At 35.8% G+C, this 24,404-nt stretch overlaps 3 protein-coding genes across 5 annotated transcripts; 1 reads left to right on the plus strand and 2 right to left on the minus strand.

The window, feature by feature from the left end:
• The first annotated feature begins 1,691 nt into the window (after nucleotides 1-1,691).
• On the plus strand, nucleotides 1,692-20,955 carry LOC149741599 (collagen alpha-1(XII) chain-like). 3 transcript variants are annotated; one of them, XM_089893800.1, is made up of 25 exons: nucleotides 1,693-1,925; nucleotides 4,427-4,584; nucleotides 5,597-5,699; nucleotides 6,860-7,029; nucleotides 7,275-7,437; nucleotides 8,139-8,261; nucleotides 8,684-8,803; nucleotides 9,823-9,990; nucleotides 10,472-10,585; nucleotides 10,827-10,990; nucleotides 11,383-11,521; nucleotides 12,180-12,313; nucleotides 12,786-12,930; nucleotides 13,381-13,517; nucleotides 13,946-14,090; nucleotides 14,995-15,140; nucleotides 15,520-15,605; nucleotides 16,109-16,184; nucleotides 16,845-16,972; nucleotides 17,291-17,417; nucleotides 17,972-18,126; nucleotides 18,508-18,768; nucleotides 19,454-19,544; nucleotides 19,849-19,967; nucleotides 20,269-20,955. In XM_089893800.1, exons 1-25 carry the CDS (start codon nucleotides 1,856-1,858, stop codon nucleotides 20,360-20,362), a joined length of 3,336 nt encoding a protein of 1,111 aa, XP_089749926.1. In that variant the 5' UTR covers nucleotides 1,693-1,855; the 3' UTR covers nucleotides 20,363-20,955. The 3 variants fall into 3 exon arrangements, with proteins under 3 accessions (XP_089749927.1, XP_089749926.1, XP_089749928.1); XM_089893801.1 differs by lacking the exon at nucleotides 8,139-8,261 and having other exon boundaries at nucleotides 1,692-1,925; XM_089893802.1 differs by lacking the exons at nucleotides 8,139-8,261; nucleotides 8,684-8,803.
• LOC149741600 (uncharacterized) lies at nucleotides 20,920-23,801 on the minus strand. Its single transcript, XM_089893826.1, has 4 exons — nucleotides 23,209-23,801; nucleotides 22,814-22,961; nucleotides 22,172-22,325; nucleotides 20,920-21,613 (listed from the first exon to the last, which is right to left on the minus strand). The coding sequence occupies exons 1-4, from the start codon at nucleotides 23,606-23,608 to the stop codon at nucleotides 21,524-21,526; spliced, it is 792 nt and encodes a 263-aa protein (XP_089749952.1). The 5' UTR covers nucleotides 23,609-23,801; the 3' UTR covers nucleotides 20,920-21,523.
• Nucleotides 23,634-24,403, minus strand: LOC149741601 (AFG2-interacting ribosome maturation factor-like). Its single transcript, XM_089893829.1, has one exon. The coding sequence runs from the start codon at nucleotides 24,401-24,403 to the stop codon at nucleotides 23,822-23,824; it is 582 nt and encodes a 193-aa protein (XP_089749955.1). The 3' UTR covers nucleotides 23,634-23,821.
• Between the last annotated feature and the right edge of the window lies 1 nt (nucleotide 24,404).

Genomic DNA, 24,404 nt, shown 5'->3' on the forward strand with positions numbered 1-24,404 from the left:
TGCGTAATGGAAATTCGTAAAGGAGAAAACTGGAACTATTTTGCGCTATTCCTGGAGGTTTGTTAATGACAGAGACAGTGTGTTTATAATGGTTGCCCAATCCAAACAAAAACTTATAGGCCACCAAGAATTATATACACGCTTCTCGAGCGAGTGAGGTCAAATGGGCCCGTAGTCAATATATGTCTTCGGTAATAGAACTTGACTTATGTTCGGTTCGTTAGTTTCAAAGCTTGTTGTCGAGACAGAAAGGACTTCCACGTTTCGACTGACAGCCAGAATCAAATATACATCTCGTTAGGTTTAATTAGGAATTGAAATGTGTGCTGACGTATCTACGCCACAACTTGGCTGCTGGTATGTTATGTCGTTGGCTCTAATACCCAGCATAAATCCCCATATGGGTTAAAAGCTCAATTAAATACTGATAGACCAGCCGAAAGTGTCGGTTACGTGCCTTTGGCATGCAGTGCTGAAAGGTCCCACAGAAATAGCAATGATGCACAGTGACAAATGTAGCGTTGTTAGGTAATGCCGAATGGACCGAAGTGAAAAGACGGACAGGCTGAACGGCGTTTCGCTGGTTTCCTGAGTGGCCGAGGCAATATCGTTGCTTTTAGATCGATTATTTGGTAAACAGTTGCAAAAGATGAACTGCGAGAGAGCCAAGAAGAGACGCAGCTTCTTCCCGTTGTGTTTTGCCCGCAGCAGATAAGCGCTTGCTAATCAACGCTTAACGCACTCGTCTGTTTTAAGTTGTCCGTGAATGCCAAGTTAAAATAGTTAGCGTTATAGCTATACGGTAAAATTAGTATGAGATAAATTTATAGGCACTATTTTGAATCGTTTTGCTTTTATGACAGATAGCCTCTAGCGTTTGTTTAGCAACGTTGGCACCGGGCCAATTTTTGTTCGGGCTCTAGTTCGCCTCGAAACAGACACGGCTTTCCGAATGACGTAACAGCACACCCGGCACGACCCGCTTTTTTTCCCGGGCACTTTGGTTATCGCCATTGTGTGAAGTCTGATTCACGCCTTGCAGAAAACGGTGGCACGATTAATACGGTCAATTTGGTGTCTCGTAAGGCAAGTACGAAACCTGTATGTTTATTGTACAGATGGACGAACTTGAAAGTTAACGTTGTTTAGTGCAGCCAGGGATATATGCTTTAGTTTAAGTGATAGAAAAATAATATACGCCTGTGGTAAGCAGTCTTAGTGATCGGTCGGTATGGAATTTTTGCGGGAGGGGATCGTTTTTTATATTTAACTTAAACGTCGTCGCGGATTGAACTTGACCGATCGCTGTTTCTTCGTTTCGTATGATGTAGAACGTGGGTAGACCTCAGCGTATTTTCGTGGGTTATAGTACTGCGGGATAAGATAGCACACAATATCCTATGATTTATAGTCGTGTTTTAAACAACCAACACAACCAACGCTATTTTTAAGTCGTGAGGGTACGGTTATATTATAGTCTGTGAAAATTCTCTATTTTATATCAAATAGACGAAAAAAATATGAAAACCATCTTTTTGCAACTTGTTATATATATACACATTTGTGGATTGGATTGAACGTAGCTTTATGTTCATTAAAAAGTGATAAAATCGCACGTCAGAGTAGGCCGCATTGTGTAGGGTGATTTATTTCGTAATTTTGGCTTCAAGTTCGGTTATGTTACACAAAGTTACAGTTACCAACAAGTGAATTACCCGATAAAGTGCAGTCTCAATCCCCTGGCGGATTTCTTAAGCATTGAATTTCAGATCTCGTCTAATCCCGACGGCAAACATTTTGTATTCGCAGGGTTTTGACCTGAATCAAATTTGAGACTTGTAATTGAAAAACTAAAATGCGGATTGCAAGCTCTCTGCTGGCGGTCGGAATTCTGCTGCTGGTATCTGCGAACGACGCCGCCAACGGTAAGGCGCATAACTGCTTCTGTGGGAAAATGGGTTCAGGCATTTACAGTAAATAGTAAAGTGCTGATTGTTTTACAACTTGTGTGGTTTCACCGCATCGTATATACGCGCATCACTGTTCGACAATGATCGAGCGCATACATGCGCCGAGTGATCGCTCGGTACCGCAGGAATTCAGTTATATCTCTAAAAGTTGGAGTAATGGGGCGCTTCCAAACGTCTCATCTTTTACCTCAAACCCAAAACACGTATCCTTCAAGCATAATGCGCATTTCAAAGGATCAGTTAAAGTAACGTGCCTCTAAAAACGCACTTTATGAGCGAACCGAGTCGCTCTATGTGCCACATTACTGCAAATCAGATCAAACGATAAGAATGCCAAAGAAAAGAACGTCCGGTGCGGTGAACGTACCTTTCACTTGTTGGCGTTTATTTTTGGATTATTTGTTTTTCCTGTCACCAGCTTGAACAAATGTATATTGTTAAGTCTAATTTTACACAAACATTAATTCACTGCTATATATATATATTTATACTGTATGCGAATTTAACGCCTGTTTATGAATCTTTTTTACTCGTTTTTACTGAAAATGTTTGTTTGCAGCAGATGGTATATTGACGTCAAAGAAACGATTTATAAACTTCCGGTGGTTATCTTAAACGTTTACGCCCACGCCGCGAATAAATCATACTTTAAAGTTAACACACGTATACATATTTCGTGCAGTAAATAGGGAGCTGGGTAAGATGGTCCATGTTTTTATTTCATGTGTGGTTGCAATTGGTGGTTAATTACGGAAAACTGCATAATTGTATATAACCGTATTCGGCTCTAAAAAACAAAAGATCGTTTTTAAGGGAACGCATAAAAAAACACATGAAACAAAATATATATACAGTAGGGTGGGGGAAGATGGACACCTGTTCATTCTATTTTCTCTTCCAATTTGGTAGTAAGCAAAAAACATTCAAAAAATTATGAAACTGTATGTTCACAACTCCAATGCACCGTTGTTAATTGTTTAAAACACGATTAGAGGATATTTGGATATAATGTGCTGAAGGTGTCCCATCTTTCCACACCCTACTATACTTTATAAAATATAGAAATAAAATCAATGCCACTAAGCGTACGTAAATATACATTGATTCACCTAACGTGTTCGGCTCAGCCAAAAATCGAGAAATTGGAGTTTGACATTTTTGTGTAAATAGTTTATTTTCACGTGACCACATCTGCTGAGAAAATCGTTCCCACGCTAAATGGGCGACTCTTTTTTTGTTTATTGTTTCAAAGTAATTTCCGGCGCCGTGTCCTTTGGCAAGACACTTAACGCTACTTTCTTCACCCCAATTGTCCGTTTTTGGTTGTTTAAGCTGTCAGCCATACATTCCAAAAGCATAAAAAATTACCAACAAAGTTACATACGTGTTATACCAACTGCGGTTGTCCGCCATGTAAGAATAAATAAGTTACATTCATCCATAGACCATAGAAAATTTAGTAGATTGCGATTAAGATTTCGGTTATTCCTCGAAGATAAACTGCCCTGGAGGCCACGTTGGTCTATCGGTGGTGTACCGAAGGCGGGAACTGTCTGGATTTTCAATTTAAGTTCATTATTTGACGCCTGCAGGTCTTAGGTCTATATATAACACAAGAAAACTTAGTCCTAATTCGATAGAATGTTTCAAAGGTTACGGTCGTATTGTCTATGTGCCGAAAATGCCATTTCCGTTCGAAGCGTCGCGGTTTTAGCTCTTTATACAAAGACGTCTTCATTCTAAACAATCGTTCGCTTGATTTTTGCCAAAGTTGTCGTTAGTGACCTCAGCAATGCTCGGCTAACCACCCGTGGCTCATGTTCAAGCTTCTAGCACTTTGGTTTCGTGGGATAATGTTGTCAATTGGTTTGAACCTTTGCTTAAACTAAAGAGCGACACGCTGTTTGGTTGCGCGATTTGAACCGCAGTCAATAAAGGAATGGAAATTGGTTTTATAACCGCGATTTGAACGCAAATTACCTGTTGATAGTTTGTGCTATGGGTATTTGATACGAAAGATACGTACGAAGGATAAAGTACTTCTGTATGCTGTAGTTATTTTACTAAATATGTGTACGTAACATGTTTATTTTATTTCTAGGTTTTATTTTTTAAATTTCCGTTTATGACTATGTTCTTACAACATTTATATAGTAGGGTGGCCAAAGATGGGACACTTTTGGCCCATAATATCTAAATATCCTGATCGTGTTTTAAACAATTAACAACGGTAGATGGAAGACATGTGAAAGCAGTTTTATAATTGTTTTAGATTTCTTTGTTTATACCAAATGAGACGAGAAAATAGAATTCAAAGGTGTCCCATCTTTCCCCACCATTTCGTACGGTCTACTAAAATTCAGTTTAGGCCAATACGTCGAATATAATCCACATATGAAGTTAAAACGCATGAAAACTAAAAAGAGCATTTTTTACGGTGCTGATTAACTTTGCAGAGAATGAAACATGTCGCCCAAGACCTTTGGATATTGTGTTTATGCTCGATGGATCTAGAAGTGTGCGGCCAAAGAACTTTCAAACTGTAAAAGATTATGTCAAAAACTTCACCGATATCTTTGAAGCTTTTGGCCCGAACGACATGCAAGTTGGCGTGGTGGGTGTTTGGTTAATTGTCTTATCCTTTCGAGTGTCCATCGGAGCGGAAAAGCGCGAACGCAAACACAAAACTTTTTGCGAGGTTGCGTTACACACACACAACATACACCTATAGCGAGTGATTATATAACGGCACGTCCAGCAGTGGGTATAAGATTTGGATTTTTGCATTATGGGCTGTAAAATGCTCGTGAGTGTACTTTTGCAAAAGTAAAAAAAATATTAAAATTTTGCAAAAGTAAAAAAAATGTGTGTAGAAAAATATAGCTTTTTCTACCGTGTCCAACAACGGTATATTTTAAACTGCGCATCATTATCCCAACTAAATGAAATTGAAACAATTTTGAATGCATTAGAATTATACTAGTTTTTTTGCCCGCCCTTTTACGCCGCTCTTTTAGGCCTTCACACCGTACGAAGGCGTAATCTATAAAACGTCAAACCTGCACGCCCGCTCATATTACCACGGTTGTCGAACTCAGGCACCAAGATGCGATAAATCTTCCTCGCTTCTTGGCTTTCTCGCACAAAATTCCGCAGCGTCAATTGGTCAAGTGAAAAGCTGGTTCAGCTGGTTTTCTTTCTCCTAATTGCCGACCACCCGAAACTTGTACGGATCATGATTGCAAGTTACCCGGCAACATAAGCAGTTTAGTTTTGTTCATAAAGCAATAAATCTTGCATTTTAGGATTTCCCATAAGGGGCCGGTTTAATACCAGCTGAAAATATCGGCTTACGCCAAATTTGCACCTTGCTTGTGCGGTTAATGGGAAAATGTATACCTCTTATGAATAGTTGTGCAGATGAAACGTGTCTTTTGTAAACATTATGCAGCGTATGTGGCCATCCATTAAAGTAATTCACCAAAATGCAGTATATATACGGCATATGTCAATTTATTATTCGGTATATTTTTTTGTGAGCAATATAACTTAATATACGTATTCATATGCTTTATAATTAGTATAGCTAAATCTTGGTGTTTGTTTAAAACTATGATATTTTGCAGATACAATTCGGCAGCGGTGTACGAGAGGAAATTCTACTGAACCAATTTTACGTCAGGCATGAGCTGATGGAGGCAATCGACAACATTCGTTATATGGAGACGGGTAAGAAACGTTATGCGATCGCGGTACTTACGAATATGTAGTTTCTAACTCACATTTAAGTTTATTATTGCTTTGGCCAATTTCCTGCGTGCAAAAGACCACAAGTAGTATATAGTACTTTCGGGGCGATCGGACACATTTAGCACATAATATCCAAACATCCTGATCGTGTTTTAAATAATTAACAGCGGTCTATGGGAGTCGTTACGGTTAGATACAGTTTTGTTATTCTATGAATATTCTTTGTTTATTACCAATTGGGACGAAAAAATAGAACGAAAGGGTGTCCCATCTCCCCCCACCCTACTGTATATATACAAAATCGTAAAAGTGTTTCTTTAAAAGACTGGTACACAAGAAAAGGAAAGTAACGCTTAAACGACAGTCTTTATAGCACGTTTGTGGATAAAACAGAAGTACAAAACTTTTCAATAAACGCGTGGTCGTTGCACCTTGAAAACAGTATGTAATAAATCTTTTCATTAGGCAACAGTTATGGCTTAATGGAAAGTGTGCATAAAGAAACGACCTGACCAGAGTGACCGCGGAGTCTCGGGTTAAAGTCGTTAAATCTACGTATTTGAAAAATGTGCTGATTAAAACTATTTGAAGTCAATATTTGCTAAGATTTTGGTGAAAAACAAAGGACTCACATTGTGAAAATGCATCGTTACTGGCAATTTAAATTATATACGGGACATCGCAACGGTTTCAACTGTTTATTTATAATAGAACACCTGTTGGTAGCACTGTGCATGTTGCCAATAGGTAGATAACCTTGGTTATTGTAAAAATGAAAAGTGGTACATTCTGATGTACTACTTTATATCCCAACTAGCGTTATGCGAAAAGTAGTAGATTCTGATAAAATGTCACAGACGTGACACCTTTAGCACATAATATCCAAATATCCGGATCGTATTTTAAACAATTAACAACGGTATATGGGAGTCGTGAACAAACGTTTTTTTATAATTCCCCGAATGTTCTTTGATTACTATACCTAATGAAGCAAGAAAATAGGGTAAAAAGGTGCCCCAGCTTCCCTCACCCTACTTATATGGATATATTATCAGAAAACTCCAGGACTACAACTTAAAAATACACACACAATTTTGGCTCCCTTTTAAAACTGAGATTTATTCATGTTAATACACAAGGTACGATGACGGGCCTTGCGCTTCGGAAGCTTGTGACGGAAACATTGACCGTGGAGCACGGGGCAAGAGTGGACAACCCGATAGTTCATACAGTCGTTGTTATTATCACTGACGGGAAATCGCAAGATTATAGTCGCGGCGGGGTCACGAAGTGGACGAAAGAGGCGAAGGTATTTGTGTTTGTGTACTGTGTCTATATAACTAAGAGGTCGCTATTTAAGGTATCAGTTTATCTTTATTTAGGAGTCTCTTTGGCGTATTTGTTTTTAATGTTGGTTTATCTTATTTGGAGTTCGTTTTTAAGCGCCTGTGAGTAGATTTTCTTTATCGGGTTTTATAGCTTGGGTTTCTCGGCCTAATATGTCGGACATTGTTTCCATCTTTTAACACCAGGTCTGGTTTCTATTTTCCACAGGCTCGAGGATTTGAAATATTCGCTATCGGCATTGGCAGGAAAGCGAACCGAAAAGAGTTGCTGGAGATGGCGTCTGAACCAAAAGAACTGCACACTTTTAGGGTGCAGAATTTTAACGCAATTAAGAGGGTCGACGTCAACTTGAAGGACCGCATCCTGTGCGGTGAGGCATGACGTTATTAACTTTAACCCTAAGTTGGATTTTGCCGAAAACTACGTTTTTGTCGGCTCATTAAAATTCCATTGCACCGAAAACATTGCCGCAGTGTATAGTTAACACGTACAGTAGGCCTACCCTGTGTACCGCTGCGCGTAACATCGTCCTCACGGGTAGGGTACAACTGTTGAGTTATTACGCCCAAAATATGGACTGGCACGATCTTTGAGGCACAGCTATGCAAGCAATCAAGTTTCGATGCTCAAATCAATCTTATTGTAATTAAAAATCAGTTAAGCACCTACGGGCTTAAGGCTCGACGCTGCTACCATTGTGGGCGTATGTGTCAGTGGGCAAGACACTTAAAGGCAATTGCTCCAACTCAGTACTCACTAATGGGTTGTTTAAATTATCAGCTATACACTAATTAAAATGAAAAATCAAAAAAATGATCACTCATAAAATTACATATTGGCTAACTCGTAAGAGGGCGCGGGGTGTATGAAACAAGACACCCGTGTTATAGCGACTGTTATTACCCTGCCATGCGAGGATGAAAAGTTGCATTCGTTCACACTTGCACCCACAACATCGTAATTTTGGTCACTGCTGTAATTCTGCACCTTACATTTGTAAAACATGCTTTCAAATCAAGAACAATTTTGCACGAGCATTTACCTGCATGTCGTAATTGCGTGCATGCGCAGACGTGGACGAGTGCGAAATTGGCAACTACACCTGCGAACAGTTATGTCATAACACCGAAGGATCATACATATGTGAATGCTACGATGGCTTTGCTCTCAACGACGATCAAACGACTTGTTATGGTGTGGTATACATTTCACATTGCTTGCTATAATTGTGTCAATCAGCTCACATGTGCACTTGCTGTAATCAATATTCGTAAGTCACTACGACGGGATTTGAATCCGTAATACCTGAGTCCCCATTTTCGTGTTGTGTGATAATTTTCATAACTTGATTGAATTAAACAGTGGTTCTCAAAAAAAAGATTTTTGATCATTTTTTAATAATTATAAGCACATTTAAGCACAAAATTACAAGAATTCTCCACACAGAAAAAGAACAAAGTCACATGCAATAAAACAAACCTTAGGAGCCACAAAACCCGCTTTTAAAAAAAAAGTCCAACATAGGTGCAGACAGACCTGATCACTTTGAGAACCACTGCCATAGCACGTTTTGTCATCACTTGTGTGTTTGTAATTCACCACATTCCACCACACAGATGCCGACCCTTGTCTGTCCAACCCATGCTCACATATTTGCACTGTAACTGGCCATGGCAACTTCCTGTGTTCATGCCCGCTCAACATGGAACTGGATGGGAGTGGTTCACATTGTAGATGTAAGAATGGACAAATAAGCATGATCTATAAACAACGCCAAAGTCCCTTTAATATAAGATTATCTTTATTTTATGTAGAAATAATTTTCATACTGAGGAGTCACTTTTTGTGTAGTTGTAAAGAATGTCATATATTCTGTTTAAAAAAAGACTTTAATTTTATCGGACTGGTTTGGGAATAAATTATTGGAGTATAAAGTGGAGTAAGATAGGACATGTTTCGTTCTTCTTTCTTGGACCATTTGGTATAAAACAAAGAATATAAATCATATACCCGTAGCTTAAGATTGTAAAAGAGCATCGTTAAAAGACAACCAGGATTCTAGTTTCTCATGATATCTTATCTTACCCCACAGCACTGTATATGTATATCTAGACTACAGATATTAAGAAACAATATGTTATTTTGTCCGGCGCCGTGGTATAGTGGTTAGCACGCCTGCCTGTAACCCAGAAATAATGGGTTCAAGGCTCGATGCTGCTACCATTGTGGGCGTATGTGTCCTTGGGCAAGACAGTTAACGGCAATTGCTCCAACCCAGTGGTTACTAATGGGTTGTCTAAATTATCAGAAATACATAAAAAAAAAGAAAAAATCCCAAAAAAATAATTACCCACAAAGTAAGATACATGGTAACTCGTAAGCTGGCACGAAGTGTTAAACCCGTGTGATAACGACTGTCGTTTTCCGGCCACGCGAGGATAAAGTAAGTTACATTCATTACATACATTCATTTAGAATCTTGGATGATAACAATATGCTTTTTATAAAATGACTTAATGCATTTAACACTTCATTGACTCTGCCCAATTGTACCCACCTACTAGTATAGTGAAGTTATATAGGTCTAAAAGTATCATGTTAGCAATAAGTCCATATATGCCTAGAGCAATATTTTTCATTTTTTAGAGCAATATTTTCATTTTAAGTTTTGAATTTGAAAAACTATGTAACTTGATACACACTTTCACTGATAAACCAGCTGTGCCAACTATCACTCAGTATATCAACATTCCAGACTTACCACCACCAACACCCACAAGTCTTCAAGCAATCCATGTAACCCACACCAGTGCGGTTGCTTCATGGACAGTGGATCCATCAAAAGAGTTTCTGGTTGACCACTACCTTTTGATGTACACGCGTTCTGATGGGCAAGGGAAGATTGAATTAAAAGAAGTTTACGGCAAGTACCTAGGTTCAGAAACAGCATTCTAGGTTTAGATTTAGCAATTTTTTATTTTAGAAATGTTAAATATCATATATACACCGGCGCCGTAGCACAGTTGGTTAGCACGCCTGCCACGAACCTCGTCGTTGCTACCATTGTGGTTGTGGGCGTATGTGTCCTTGGGCAAGACACTTAACAGCAATTGCTTCAACCCAGTGGTAACTATTGGGTTGTCCAATTTATCAGTCACACATAAAAAGTAATCACCCACAAAGTAACATGCTTGGTAACTCGTAAGCTGCCAGGAAATGTTTGAACACCCATGCTATAACGACTGTCGTTTTTCCGGCACACAAGAATAAAGTAAGTTACATTTATTTATTCATTTATTCATATATAGAGAAACTGGGGAATAGAATTATCACAGTTTAAAGTGTAATAAGGAATATTTTATAAGCCTAGTTTTATGTCGTGTTTATTTCATACATCTTAACAGGTAACACCACAGTGGATCTAGTAGACCTTGACCCAGATGTCAAGTACAATATATCACTTGTTGTTGCCACCAAAAATGATGTATCTGTTCCAACCGAAAGGCAATTTAAAACACGTAAGTTACCAAGTAATGTGATAACATGCCACAATTACTAAAAAACAATGGACCAAAACAATCGTATTTGATAAATCTCTGTTTTCTAAGGTGTATTGGTCACGACTTATAAGTGTTGTGTTTTCGAACGACTGTTATTTTAATGCTACTTCCAAAAACTAAAGTCAGTCATTCATACAAAAAAAGAAACAAACTGAAGTGAATTATTCAAACATTCATCCATTTGTTCATTTTTTCACAGTTGCTCTTGGTGAGACCGTTGTTCTACTTACCCAACCAACTTTAACCACCATGACGGCAACTTGGGCACCAGCTGGTGGTGACGGATTGACCGGGTACGAGTTATCTTATCGACCAGTTTCTGAAGAAGATACTGGAGGGGTTGGAGTTGGCCCACCACCAGCTGTAAGTAGTTTGTTTTGTTTATTGTAGTGCAGCGTGTGATGATACTATGAAAAACATAACCTAGTTTCCTATTTATTGCTTCGAAAAAACACTAGCAAAAATCATTTTATTTATAAAATGAACTAATGAAGAGAAGGGGTGATAATATAATATTATGGGATAAGATGAATACCTTTAGCAATTTTTATCCCATGTTTTCTAACCGTGTTTTTAACAATTAACAACACTTGTAGAAAGTTGAATGATTCTGTAAACATTTTGTGTTTATTACCTAATACACAAATAACAATAAAAACAATAAATCGGTTTTATAACAACCGTTGTTGTCCCGCCCCGTAAAGACATAAAGACAAATAAATTACATTTATTCATCCGTTTTTCAAACTTTACAGTTGATAGTCCAGAATTTTGGACCTGACATCCATGAAACAGTCTTGACAGGTTTGGAATCAGACACCATGTACAGCGCTAGAGTTGTTCCCATGCATGGTGATCTTGTTGGGCAAGTTGGCACTGATGAAGAGAGAACAGGTAATATCATATGTAACAAAGAAAACGTAGACAATAGAAAATACTCTTTTAATTTTGGTCACTGCTGTAATTATGCATCTTACATTTGCAAAACATCAGGTATAATTTTTGACAATAGAAAAATACCAGGCAGTGTGGACATGTGCCTGTTGTGCATTTAAATGCTTATAAGTGGGTTTTGAACTGTTGCTGTATCCCCTTAAATACCATACCCAAGATTCTCATAATTGGGCATGCTGGTGATCAAATAGATTTTTTTTTGTCAGACAGTTGGTGTTATTGCGAGATTCTTTACCTCATATCTCAACTCTTAACCAACAAAAAGGAGGTTTCACAAAATTATAACAAAAACAATGGTCATTGGAATACATAATTAAGTATCAGTTAGCAAAAACGCCCAACCTAACATGAAATATAAAATTTATTCTTAGTCACGGTAATGAAAAAGTTTTAGTCACGATAACGAAAACCAAGAGAGTTTACAAAAGCGTAAACACGGGTAGTAACAGTAAAACAACAGCTGTAAAACAACAGGAAGAAATAATGCCTTGGATATAAGGCGTGACGGTTACACCCTAACATACAAAATACTGAATAAAAAAGAGTCATTTACATTTGCATATACAACCAAGAAATTTAAACAAAATATCACTTGCAGATAAGCTTGGACCTCCAGAAGTTGTTGTGGCGAATACCTCACTTTCAACTTTACATTCCAAGTGGGGAGGTATCCAGTATGAAGTGGATGATTGGGAAGTTTCATTATTGTCCAAATCAACAGGAGACGTCACTGTAAGTAGTTCGTGGTAAAATTATAAATAAAGATTTTTTTATTCTGAAAAATTAATTTTAATATTCTTAATTTTGTTTATTTATTTGGTTTCAGTCAAAGGAATTTTTAGCTGCTGTCCAGAACATTTACTATATATTAAACTTTTAATGCTTGCTTTATAAAAAAAAATCAAAGGTTCTGTGGGTCTAGATTTAGAGAATTAAAATAAGATTATTAGGTTGTTTTTTTTTGTGAATTGTCAGAAATATATCAAGAGCTATTAAAATTAAAATACATATGGTGATTTGGACCTCGTTTTTAGGGCTTCCTAGAATTGTTTTAAATCAAATATTAGACAAAAAATTAAAACAGAGAAAGAAAATTGAAAATGTAAACAAATTAAAAATAAAATTTCAAGTACTTTAAAAATTAAACAAAAAATGCACTAAAAAACGGGTGTCTTTCTTTAACTACTAAACTGTTTGTCCATAGACGGTAATGACACAAACAGGGACACAAGACAAGTTGTTCAAGATGCTCACCCCTGGTACAGAGTACCAGGTTGATGTGATTGGTCATGTGACAGAAGGTGGAAGAAGGTTTAGCAGTCCGGTTGGCTCAGCCAGTGGAACTACTGGTAAGTTTAAAAAAAATGAAAAAACTTTCTAAAATTACCCACACAGTAACATACATGGTAACTCGTAAGCTGGCACAAGGTGTATGAAACAGTACACCTGTGTTATAACAACTCTCATTTTCTGACCAGGCGAGGAAAAAGTAAGTTACATTTAATTTAGTTCAAGATATTTCTACAGCAATACCCGCAATTTAGCACAGTGGTTACTGCGCTTGCCTCTAACCCAGAGGTTAGAGGTTCAAGGCTCGCTGCTACCATTGTGGGCATATGTGTCCTAGTGTGGTAGACCACTTAACGACACTTGCTCCAATCCATTGGTCACTAACAATACAGAACAAAACATCTACAATAATATATGTATTTATTTCCTTAATAACATATGTGTTTAATAGATGCAAAGTGCTACAAAAAAGAAATGGTCTTTAAAATATTAATATTTATATTTCTCAGATGCATTGACTGGCCCAGTCGTTCAGGTAATTGACACAACTGACACGACCGCACACGTGGAATGGACCGACATTAATTTCCCTACTGACTCCTGGACAGTAAAGATTTATCCCAAAGGTAGAAACCGAAGATTTGAGGTGAGTTTTAACAACATATGTGCTCAACATAGGTGTAGGTGTTTTTGGGCAACTTAACTCCGATTGGTATAACCCAGCAGTTTCTTATTGGTTGTCCAATTGTCAGCATATAACCATCCTTTAAATATCGGCTTAATTTAATATATTTACACAAAGTTAAATACAGGGTTACTCCTTTAAGCATACACGGGGTGTATAAAACAGAGAACCTGTATTATAACAACTGCCTATGCCCTCCATACGAGAAAAAATTACATGTATTCATTCATATATATAATATTGAGGTAGCATCCAGCTTAGGGATCAGTATGTATATATATTACTAAAACACTAAACTAAAATTACATTTATTTATTCATTCATATAGGTAATAATATGGTAACAACTAGTATACAACACTGAAATAAAACATTTTCATTTCTTTAAAGACATTGGAAGTAAACGGTGACGAAAACAGCGCCGTATTTGAGTCGCTAAAACCGTCTACATTGTACGCTGTCGAGGTAACAGCCAATGTTCATGAAGCTGGACGTGTGTTTGTTAGCCCCTTGGGAAGAACATTAGACTCAACAAGTACGTTTGGTTTACCTGTTTAATGTTCTGTAATAAGAACCTTCGTCATAGCTTCTATATGGCGGCAAAACTCAGTGGGTCATAATGTATCCTCCTATTAGCCATCATTGTATGTTCATATGCATTTAACTGTGCTTTTAAGTTGCCATATATTTTTGTCGTCGATTTCATCCATTACTGTAATGCAGATTGGTCTAGCCTTTTATGCAATTCAAGTGGGTATGGTTGAAAGCTTGTTGTGGCCTTTTTGCCCACAGTTAATATTGCAGCTATTTTAGTTGTAATAAGGTTTTAATGAGTTTTGTTTTTCTCGCGGCGTATAGGGAATTAACCCTTAATCAGAAAGTTAGGAATGTAGTTATAGTTCAATAAGGAATAGTTAAGAAACGTTTAAATGTATATTTTGTAGCAACTAATCTAAACTAAAAGTCATCATAACAATTACAATTAAATAAATGCATTTTTTTATCTTTTTGGTCACAATAACGAAGAATAAAAGAGTTGACAAAAGCAAAAATACGGGTAGTAACGGTAAAACAACAGTTGTTAAAACACGCTTTTTGATAAAAAAAAGAAATAATGTTTTCTTTGTTTTGGAAAAAATCCGTAACCGTTACACCTTACAGACAATACAATGAAAAAAATAAATATATAACATTTAATTAAACTTCCAATTGGAAGAAAAGTGTGCGCAATTGTTTTGTATATATAGGAGGTTGGTATTATATAGTTCATTTTTTGTTGTCCAATTTGGTAGTAAATCAAGAATGTTTACAGAGTTAAATACCCCATATTCTCACAACTCTAAAAAAGTGTTTTTAATTGTTAAAAACACAAAGAGAAAAAATGGAACGTTATATGGATTTATCTTACCCCGAAGTACTATAACATTAATATATTCCAGAACCTGCTGCTCCACGAAATATAGAAGTTATTCATAGGGAAATATCAGAACTTACCGCCCAGTTTGACCCTGCAAGTGGTGATCATACTGGCTATGAGGGGGAGTGTGTGAAAACAGATGGAACAGGAGAACCAGTGCCTGGGATTGTAAGTTATTTGAATTTTTGTCTGGTTTTGAATAAAAGAATAACAGACATTTTTATCTTGCGGGCAGAAAAAGACACTGTTTTTTAAAAAATAGCATGTAACTTCTTGTGTGTGTTTTTTCTATAAATGATATTTTTAGAAAACCCATTAACAACCACTGCGAGGGCCATTACTGGTAAATGTGTTACATTCATTTATTTATTCCTTTAAATATGTTGTCAAAGACACAGCCCCTACAACCTCCGTGCTATTATCACCCACAAAGTAACATACATAGTAACTCGAAAGCTGACACAAGGTGTATGAACTTTTGTGTTATAACGACTGATGTTTTTCGGCCACTCGAGGCTAAAGCAAGTTACATTTATTGCTTTGATAGATCGTTGATTCTGAGGTTCCTACCATCACATGTGAAAATTTGGATCCAGCAACTCTATATGACGTCAGAGTTAGAACATTACTTGGGTAAGAAGCCAATCATCTCTATGCTATTTAGAAATATTTATTAAATGTTTTTATTTTCCTATTTTATAAAATTTATAAAAAGTGTAGGTAAAAGAGAGCATTATCTTGGTGACAACACATTCCCTTTTCTATATTTTAATTATTTTCATCTTGTTTAAATTATTATGTTTGAATATATAGTAGGTTGGGGTAAGATTGTCAAATGTTTTTATTGTGTTTTATTTAGTAGTATACAAAAAAATATTTACAGAACTATATAACCATACCATCGGGACTATAAAACACCGTTGTTAATTGTTAAAACACAGTAAGAAAATATGACATATTATGAGCTGACGAATCTTACCCCATATAACTAACTAAATAAAATATATGTAATGTTTGTTAAATCCCAAGTCACAACAACACATATACTCTGTCTTAATAGAATAATTATATTGTGATCCTTGTATAGGAAAAGCAACAATAAACTAAGTTTTATTTAATAAGAATATAAATTTCAGAGATCTTAAAAGTCAGATCATTGCAACCTTCAACAAAACTCTAGCTCCAGTGGCAGCCGACATTCTTGTAACTGACGTAAGTTGTTTGAATGTAATACTGTTTTTTTTTAAACTGAAGTTTTTTATTTTTTTGAATGTTGGGTTTTCATTGAGTTTATATAGAGAGTTTGGTCCAGAAGGTATAATGCAAGGACAGATATGCTCCTTTTTTCGATATGGTAGCTTTGGGGTAAGATGGTCCATAATTTCAATCTGTTTTATCCAATTTGGTAGTGAAGAAAGAATATTTACAGAGTTATAAATGTATACGCACAAATCTAGTTGTAAATTGTTAAAAAATTAATTAGAAAATTTGAAATGTATTATGCCAACAAAATCTATCTGACCCCACAGTACCATATAACACGAATAGTTACTCTATGTAATATAGCCGCAACTCATTTAGCTACATTTGCCCACATTTATTATATCACCGTGTTGAAATAGATCAGTCATACAGGATGGTCTACAAACAAATTAATAGTGTGAGAACATACAAATACATTAATAGCATAACAGGATACAAACAAGTCAATAGTATAAAAATGTATAAATATATTAAAAGCATAAGAGGATACAAATAAGTCAATCGTATAAGAATATATAAATATATTAAAAGCATAAGTGGATACAAATAAGTCAATAGAATAAGAATATACAAGTTTGGCCAATGGGAATAACTTACCAAATTTTTCAGGCCACCACACACTCACTATTGGTGGATTGGCACGCTCCTACAAATGTTTCTGTGGATGGATACATGGTTACTTACAAATGTGATGCAAGTGAACTTGAGACAAGATATGTAGATGGGAATACTACCAGGTCAGTTTAACAAACATTTAACATTAAAAAATGGCGCTGTGGCACAGTTGGTTAGCTTACTTTTGTATAACCCAGAGGTAATGGGTTCAAAGCTCGTCGCTGCTACTATTGTGGGCAAATGCGTCCTACGGCAAGACACTTAAATTGAGACCATAACAGTGGGTCAAGGTGTATGAGACAGAACACCCTAGTTATGACAACTAATGACGCCCCACCATGCAAGATAAATAATCTATATTTATTTATATATATATATATATATAAGTAAAATAAAGCCTATACAAAAACATAAAAAGTTTTACAAAACTTTTTTAACAGTTTGGTGCTCACTGGCCTTCAACCTGATACTGAGTATGACATTACATTGAAGGCAATTGTTAACGAAGAAGTAAGCATTCCTATGAGTACAAGTGGGACAACGCTTGAGGAAGAAATTGAACTCCAGGTGAATTTTCATGGCTTGGTTTAAATTAGTGAGTACAACTTGATAATTTGTAATATACATATATCGTTATATATTTAGTAGATTGCTGTAAGATGGTTCATATTTTCGTTCTTTTTTATTGTACTACTTGGTAGTATACAAAGATTATTTACAGAGTTATATAACCCAAACCGCACGACTTTAAAAAAGAGTTGTTAGTTGGTAAATACACAGATGGAAAAATGCAATGTTCTGTTCTAATGGTGTCCATCTTACCACACAGTACTATATATATTATTTAAAAAAATGAAATTTTCACGCTTACACTAACATAAAGATGTGTGTTCCATTTTTTCGGTCAATTTTTTCATCTCATTAACTCTTTAACAGTATTTGCTCCAACCCAGTTTTTCTTTATGTATTGTCTATTACTTAATCGATACCCATGAAAATACCCACACACAAAGATACATAAACATGTCAAAAACTTCTATGTATTATAATGACCGCATACCCTGAGAGGCGAGGATAAATACATTACATTCATGTGTGACTTAAAACTCGGTGTATTTTAGATTGACGAAGTTGGTTATACCGACATCGAAGTATCATGGACGCCCTCAGCCGTTCCTCATCTTGATTTCTACAAGCTAACATCTGCTCCAGTGAGGAACCCAAGCATGATCACAGAAGTGAATGTGGGAGCAGATGACACTTCATTCACACTGACGTAAGAGGATCAATATTGAATCAATAAATGATACATGAATGCACATATCAATCTAACTTATTATTTTGCCTCATGATGGTTTTTTAGACATACCTTAAGCAACTAATGGGTTATTGCTATATAATTCTGAAAACAAATATTTGGTAACTTGTAAGCGGACATGAGGTGTATAAATCAAAACATGGTGTAAATACCGACTGCAGTTACTCAGCCGCGCAACGGTAAATATGTTACATTCATTCCTACATCCATTCATGTGGTGTTTCCGTCATATAGTTAGGTTAGATGGACACGGTAGTTGTGAAAAAAAATTATATCATGGATTGAAGCAAAATTTTAAAGACGTTCTTGCTTAAAAAGTGATGCACAAATTTTTTGCAGTGGTCTCGACACAGCTACCGAATACACCATCTCAGTTGAAGCTTACTACTCAGCTTCTACCTCTGGAACTTCCACAAAAACGGCATCAACACTTGCCCTCCCACCGATAGGGCCCCTTAACTTTACTGATGTGTCAGACACAGGGTTTGTTGTGCATTGGCTACCACCCACCAACCTGAAGCCCACTTCTTATGAAGTAACTTACTGGAATGATGATACCGACGCTATTAGTGTGAAAGGCGTGAGAGAGTTGTTCTTACCGTGAGTTTACCGTTTGCAAATACCTAAAATACGGACAGGTACAGTCATTACTGTTCAGAACAGATGAAATTTTTGAGGGTAATGGGCCAATCTTGGCAAAAATCCAAGGACCCATGGCATGCCATGGGAGATCACCTACATAGAATAGAACCAATCAAATTGCCCCAGTACATTTTGATTGGGCGCGGCTTATATAAATATGTTGTCACTGTAGACATCACAAAAAAAGGATGGCTTTGTTCCATCAGGTGTTTTTAAAAAATAGTTGATGTTTAATTGGGTTTTAAAAGCAAAGGAATTTCAAACGAAACTAAAAAATGTAATGGTTTAAAAATAATTAAAAGTTTTTCATTTTTAACCATCATATATAGTGCACAATCTTTAACACATGTTAGAACCTGCAAGATGGCTTGCCATACTAGGACAAATACGTCATACTATATACTCGAATGTATAACCTATAAATATGATTTTTGTAAAACTTCGGAATGTATAACGTATAAATATGTAATCACATAAATATAAACAAGATAAATATAACGTTGGGTTTAACAGCCATGCTTTTTAACTGACCCTCTTTTTTAAACGTTTTTCTGTTAATTCCCCTTCTTTTTTCAAATATTTTCACCTTCGCTATTGTTTTAAAGGGGGAAAATTATGTTATGTAACATGCTGTTGTCTTTAGAATAACAGAGTTGAATGCTGCTACTGAGTACAACGTTTCTGTTACTGCTATTTACTTTGATTCCATAGAAAGTGAACCAATAATAGGAAATGTGAGTGATGTGTTATTGTATGTTTTAAATGTGTCACTTTAATGTGTTCACTAGGTTGGGGTAAAATGGGTTACGTCTATGTGTTGTGTATGTTAGGTTGGGGTAAGATGGGTTATATTTTTATTCTCTTCTACCATCCCATATGGTAGTAAGGAAAGAATATTTACAGAAATATGTAATGTATCCACTATAGGAGCGTCAATAATTCTTAAAACTTGATTAAAACATATGCGCCATTTATTATGTCTTATGTGCTAAAGGTATCCATCTTACTCCACAGTACTATAGTTATATTTATTTGCAGGAGACAACACTTAACCCAATTGAAGGAACTTGTTCTTGTTATAATTACATGAAGAGCCAGGAGAAACTTGAGAGGACTCTTTCTCAACTTGTGAGGCAGATTGAGTATCTTACTTTCCAGTAAGTGCATAAAAAAATCTAGTATGTTTATGTCTGGGCTGGTTAAATTTTCATTATTTTACAAAAATTTAATTCGATAAAAATGGGCCACTTTCATTTTGTAAATTCCCAATAGGTTTCTTTAAAAATAAGGTTTTGTCTGTGGAAGCAGAAAGAGTACATGACGCCGGCTATATCTTTGCAACAGTAGTTAAGCTATATTTTTTTGCACATATGGAGGCCATATTTTTGCAACAACAATTAACAGTTATGTTATGCAATCAAAATGTTTTGGTAAATGCTAATACTTCTTTTTCTACAGGGTCGAAAACAATGCTGTTGGTCCCCAAGCTATTAGACCAGAACAAGGAATAAGCTTGCGTAAGCGCAGAGATCCTGTAACAAATGAATCTTAAAGACTTTTAGCTCTGACAACCACGTTCCTTTAGTTTTTACCTATTTCCTGCCCGCAGTTTTTACCCCCTGGCGTTTCTCAAGGCCTAGTTTATGCCAGGAAGCGGAAATTTCTTTGTTTAATCATAGCAATTTAAAAAATTGCCTTTGGAAGAAGGTATGTAAGATATTTGCAACAAAGTGACATTTATAGTTGACATTTAGATATTACGTCTAAATCCGGTTTGGAGTGGAAAAGTGTGGATATTGCTTTTAGCTGAAAATGGAAATCTGTTTTTCAATGATTTGCATGTAATACCCGTAATAATGTCATAGATTATGTTTTTCTGTTCAAACAAAGTTTTAACTTTAAATCAGTTTAATTTAGGCTTTTTTAATTTAGCTCTAATTCTGTATGTATTTTTGCATAGTTTCTATCGTCCAATCAGCATCTTAGTTCATTGCTCGCCGTTGCAAATTTTGCACTCGTTTACATTGTACATAGCTTTAGCCATTGCGTAGCAGTTGAACCCAGTATTCCAGCGTACCAACCGCTATTGCCCACTACTATCAACGACCGTTTCACAGAGAAAAAATACAAAACTGTGTATTCGCATATCAGCGTGGCAATTCAAAGGTTAGTGCAGGTAATTGTAAGAAATAAAAGTTGTTAGAAAAAAACACATAAAATCGAAGTTTAATACAAGAAATAAGATGTGTATCACATTATTTGAAAGGCGTATAGAAAATATGGCTTAAAAAGATGCAAAAAAACAGAACCATGTTCTTGGAAATTGAATGGTCTAAAACACAAGGGAAAACTTGAGAACATCAAATGATTGTATAACTTGTATGACAGCCCAGCTGCTTGTGTATCAAATTTTATATTAAAAAAAATATATTAAAGTGTTTATTAATAGTGGCACAGAAAGTTAGTTGATTTTGGAATAAGTTTATACACAAAGATGTCACAAATTGATTAGGAATTATTGCTTTTGGAGTTTAATTAATGGAAATTAAATCTTAATTGGAAAATACTACACAAATATTTATTAAAAAACTTTACTTTTTTATTCAGCTGCAAAATATAGAAAGTTATTAAAATTTAAATTAACACTGTGTCACATAAAAGAATTTCACACCAGGTACTTAATTACTTATGGTGGCATAAAATATATGAACTGTTATAACTCATGTGAAGAAATAGCTTCAGCGGTCTCAGAGATGTCCGACTGAGTTGATATACTTGGTTCTGTGTATTTCAGCACCAACTCCTGGGGAAAATGTAGCAAAAAAGATATATTTATACTCGAGAGCAATATTTCCCAAAAATACCCAAAAAAATAAGTAACATACATGGTAACTCGTAGGCTGGCGCGAGGTGTATGAACATTTGTGTTATAACGACTGTCGTTTTCTGGCCATGTGAGGATAAAGTAAGTTACATTCATTCATTCGCATTTATAAGACAGTTTTAAAAATGGTTTGCAATGTATGTATGTATGTATGCTACTTGTGTTGTATATTGTATACCACTTGAAAAGTGGTGCAGAAAAACCAAATTCGATTTAGCAGAAATCAAACCTGCCTCCGCCTCTAACCCAGAGTTTTTTTGGTTCAAGGCTAGTCGCTGCTACCATGGTGGGCGTATGTGTCCTTGGGCAAGATACTTCAAGACAATGATATAAAAATTGTATTTAACGACTGTCATTTTCGGGCCATGCAAGGATAAAGTAAGTTACATTTATTGAATATACAGTTACACATTTTTTTCAGTTCAAACAGTGGTTTTAAAAAGGAAACAAAAAAGTTGTTTCACATAATTAACTTACCAACTGTTTAACATTGACGTCTTCTTCACAGTCGAATGTTAACGACTTTTTGACAACTTTCTTTACTTTGTATATACAGAATGTTGCACCAAATATGACGGTTACAATACTCAGAACCACAACGGCAATTACGCCAGATGTCCAAGTAAAAGACCTGAATAACAACATGTATTAAACTATTAACTAATGCATAGAGGTAAGTTTAAAACTAATAGCTCAAACTTAGCATCAAATATTTAACTGTCATAATTAAATGCACATTAAGATTTACAAAACAATAACTATATATAAAACCTCCAATAAGAGTCCATATTTTATCAAATACAAGCATCTTAAATTAAATGACAGTGGTTATAACAGGAATTTTTTGTTTCCTACACCTCGTACCAACTTGTCGCCGCCTAAAGTCAATTTTGCTTTTTTAGTCACCTAAAGTTTATTCGGTAGATTTTTACCGACTAACTTCTTTAATAAGTCAAGCACAAAAACTTAGTCGGCCAACTAAATGTCAAAATTCACAGACTAAATTTTAGTTGGCTGACCAAAAAATCCCGATAACCAATAGTTATTACGACCAACTAGTTTAGTCGGTAGCCAAGAAAACCACCCTTGGTATGTAACTTTATGGGAATCTGTACTTACTGCACTTTACTGATTCTTAACCAGTCGTTGTTGCCACTAAAGTCCAAAGTTTCATTCCCATAAATAGCTAAGTAGCGATCTGCAGCATACACAGTGTTGGTGTCATGCCAGACAGCTTGGTATTCATCCTTGCAAGAGCCGGATTTGCCTAAACATTAATTTTTTCTTTTATGCATTTACTTTTCAGATAAAATTGAAGTAAAAATAAAATTAACTAGTAGTTTTAGGGTTATGAAAGGGCTCAGAAATCTTTTTTTGCCAAGAAACCTAAAAAAGCTACATATTTTTATTTGTATTTCTGTGATAGGTATTCAATATTTTGCCCAAAAAAGATATCTCTAAATAAAACAGAGATATCTTGGTACAATTTGCCTGAAATAGGTGTATCTACCTACCAAGCAGGTTGTCTTCAATGTAGCCACTTGGAAACAACATGTGGGTTTGCCAGAACAACCCTAAAGTGCAGTTGCTGGTAAAATTTTTGGTTTTTGATCTGGTCGTGTTACAAATAACTGGTCCACCTTCTAGAAGCACTGTGCAGTTGTAGTCTTGTTCTTTTCCAACAAAATTTTTCGGAGTTGTAAAAAAACACATTTCTACCCAAAGGGGCAGCAGGCCATTAGTATTGCGTGAGTGATCAAATGCATGTTGTAGGTAACAGTTTATTTCAGAATGGGGAATGTTACAGTAATCTTTGCCTTCTTGCAGTGAGAGCCAGGAGCATTTTTTCTCCACTGTCGTTGAATGTATTAGATGAATGGCCACAAATGTGAGCAGTATATGAGACAGACACATGCCTATGCATTCTATAACATTATCATCTGTAGGAAAATGTCGGGTTTGAATAAAATACAATGTAAATAAACAGTTGAAAGGTACAATGAAAGAAAGCTATTAAAAGGTGTGTGACATTTTTTTGATAAAAAAGTTCTTCTCACATCCCAGTCCGAATGTTTTTTCTTACATTTACAGTAATGGCACTTACAGGCCACTAAATCATATGTTCAACTATGTATAATTTGATGTATACTCTGTTATTTCATCCATATATTTTTGTAATTTTTCATGCTTTTTCCAATGCCTTACAAAGGTATTAATGTTTTTTGAAGGATCATCTGTAACTTGTAATGGTGGCACAGAACATAGAAGTGCTTGTTTTTCAGCTACTTGAATGTTCATGTGCTGTGAAAGCTCAAAGAGCCATAACGAAACATCTGAGGGACTTGGAGAGGTAGCAGACCATTTTAAATTTTCAGGATTGGCTCCTTTAACATCCCGGCAAAATTTTTCTGCAGATTTTTGAAAGTTTCTTTGACAGGTTTTTAAAGTAATAAGTTTTTCTGTCATACAGTTTAAACATATGTCAACTTCTTGATAAAGTTTTAGGTTCAGCTTCTCTTTTACATTTGGAAACTGCATTCCTAATGGTGTATTTTCAATTTTTGATACAGAACAACATTTGAGTTGTTCCGACAGATTTTCTAATGATGATAAGTAACCTTGGCAAGCATCACAAGTCTGTTCCCACTTTTGCACTTCAGTTTTGGCATTTTTAACAGCTTTACTTGTAGCCAATGTGAGCTTATCCATG

This window comes from Ciona robusta, chromosome 1, assembly GCF_009617815.1.
Source record: "Ciona robusta chromosome 1, ASM961781v2".
Taxonomy (NCBI): Eukaryota; Metazoa; Chordata; class Ascidiacea; order Phlebobranchia; family Cionidae; genus Ciona; species Ciona robusta.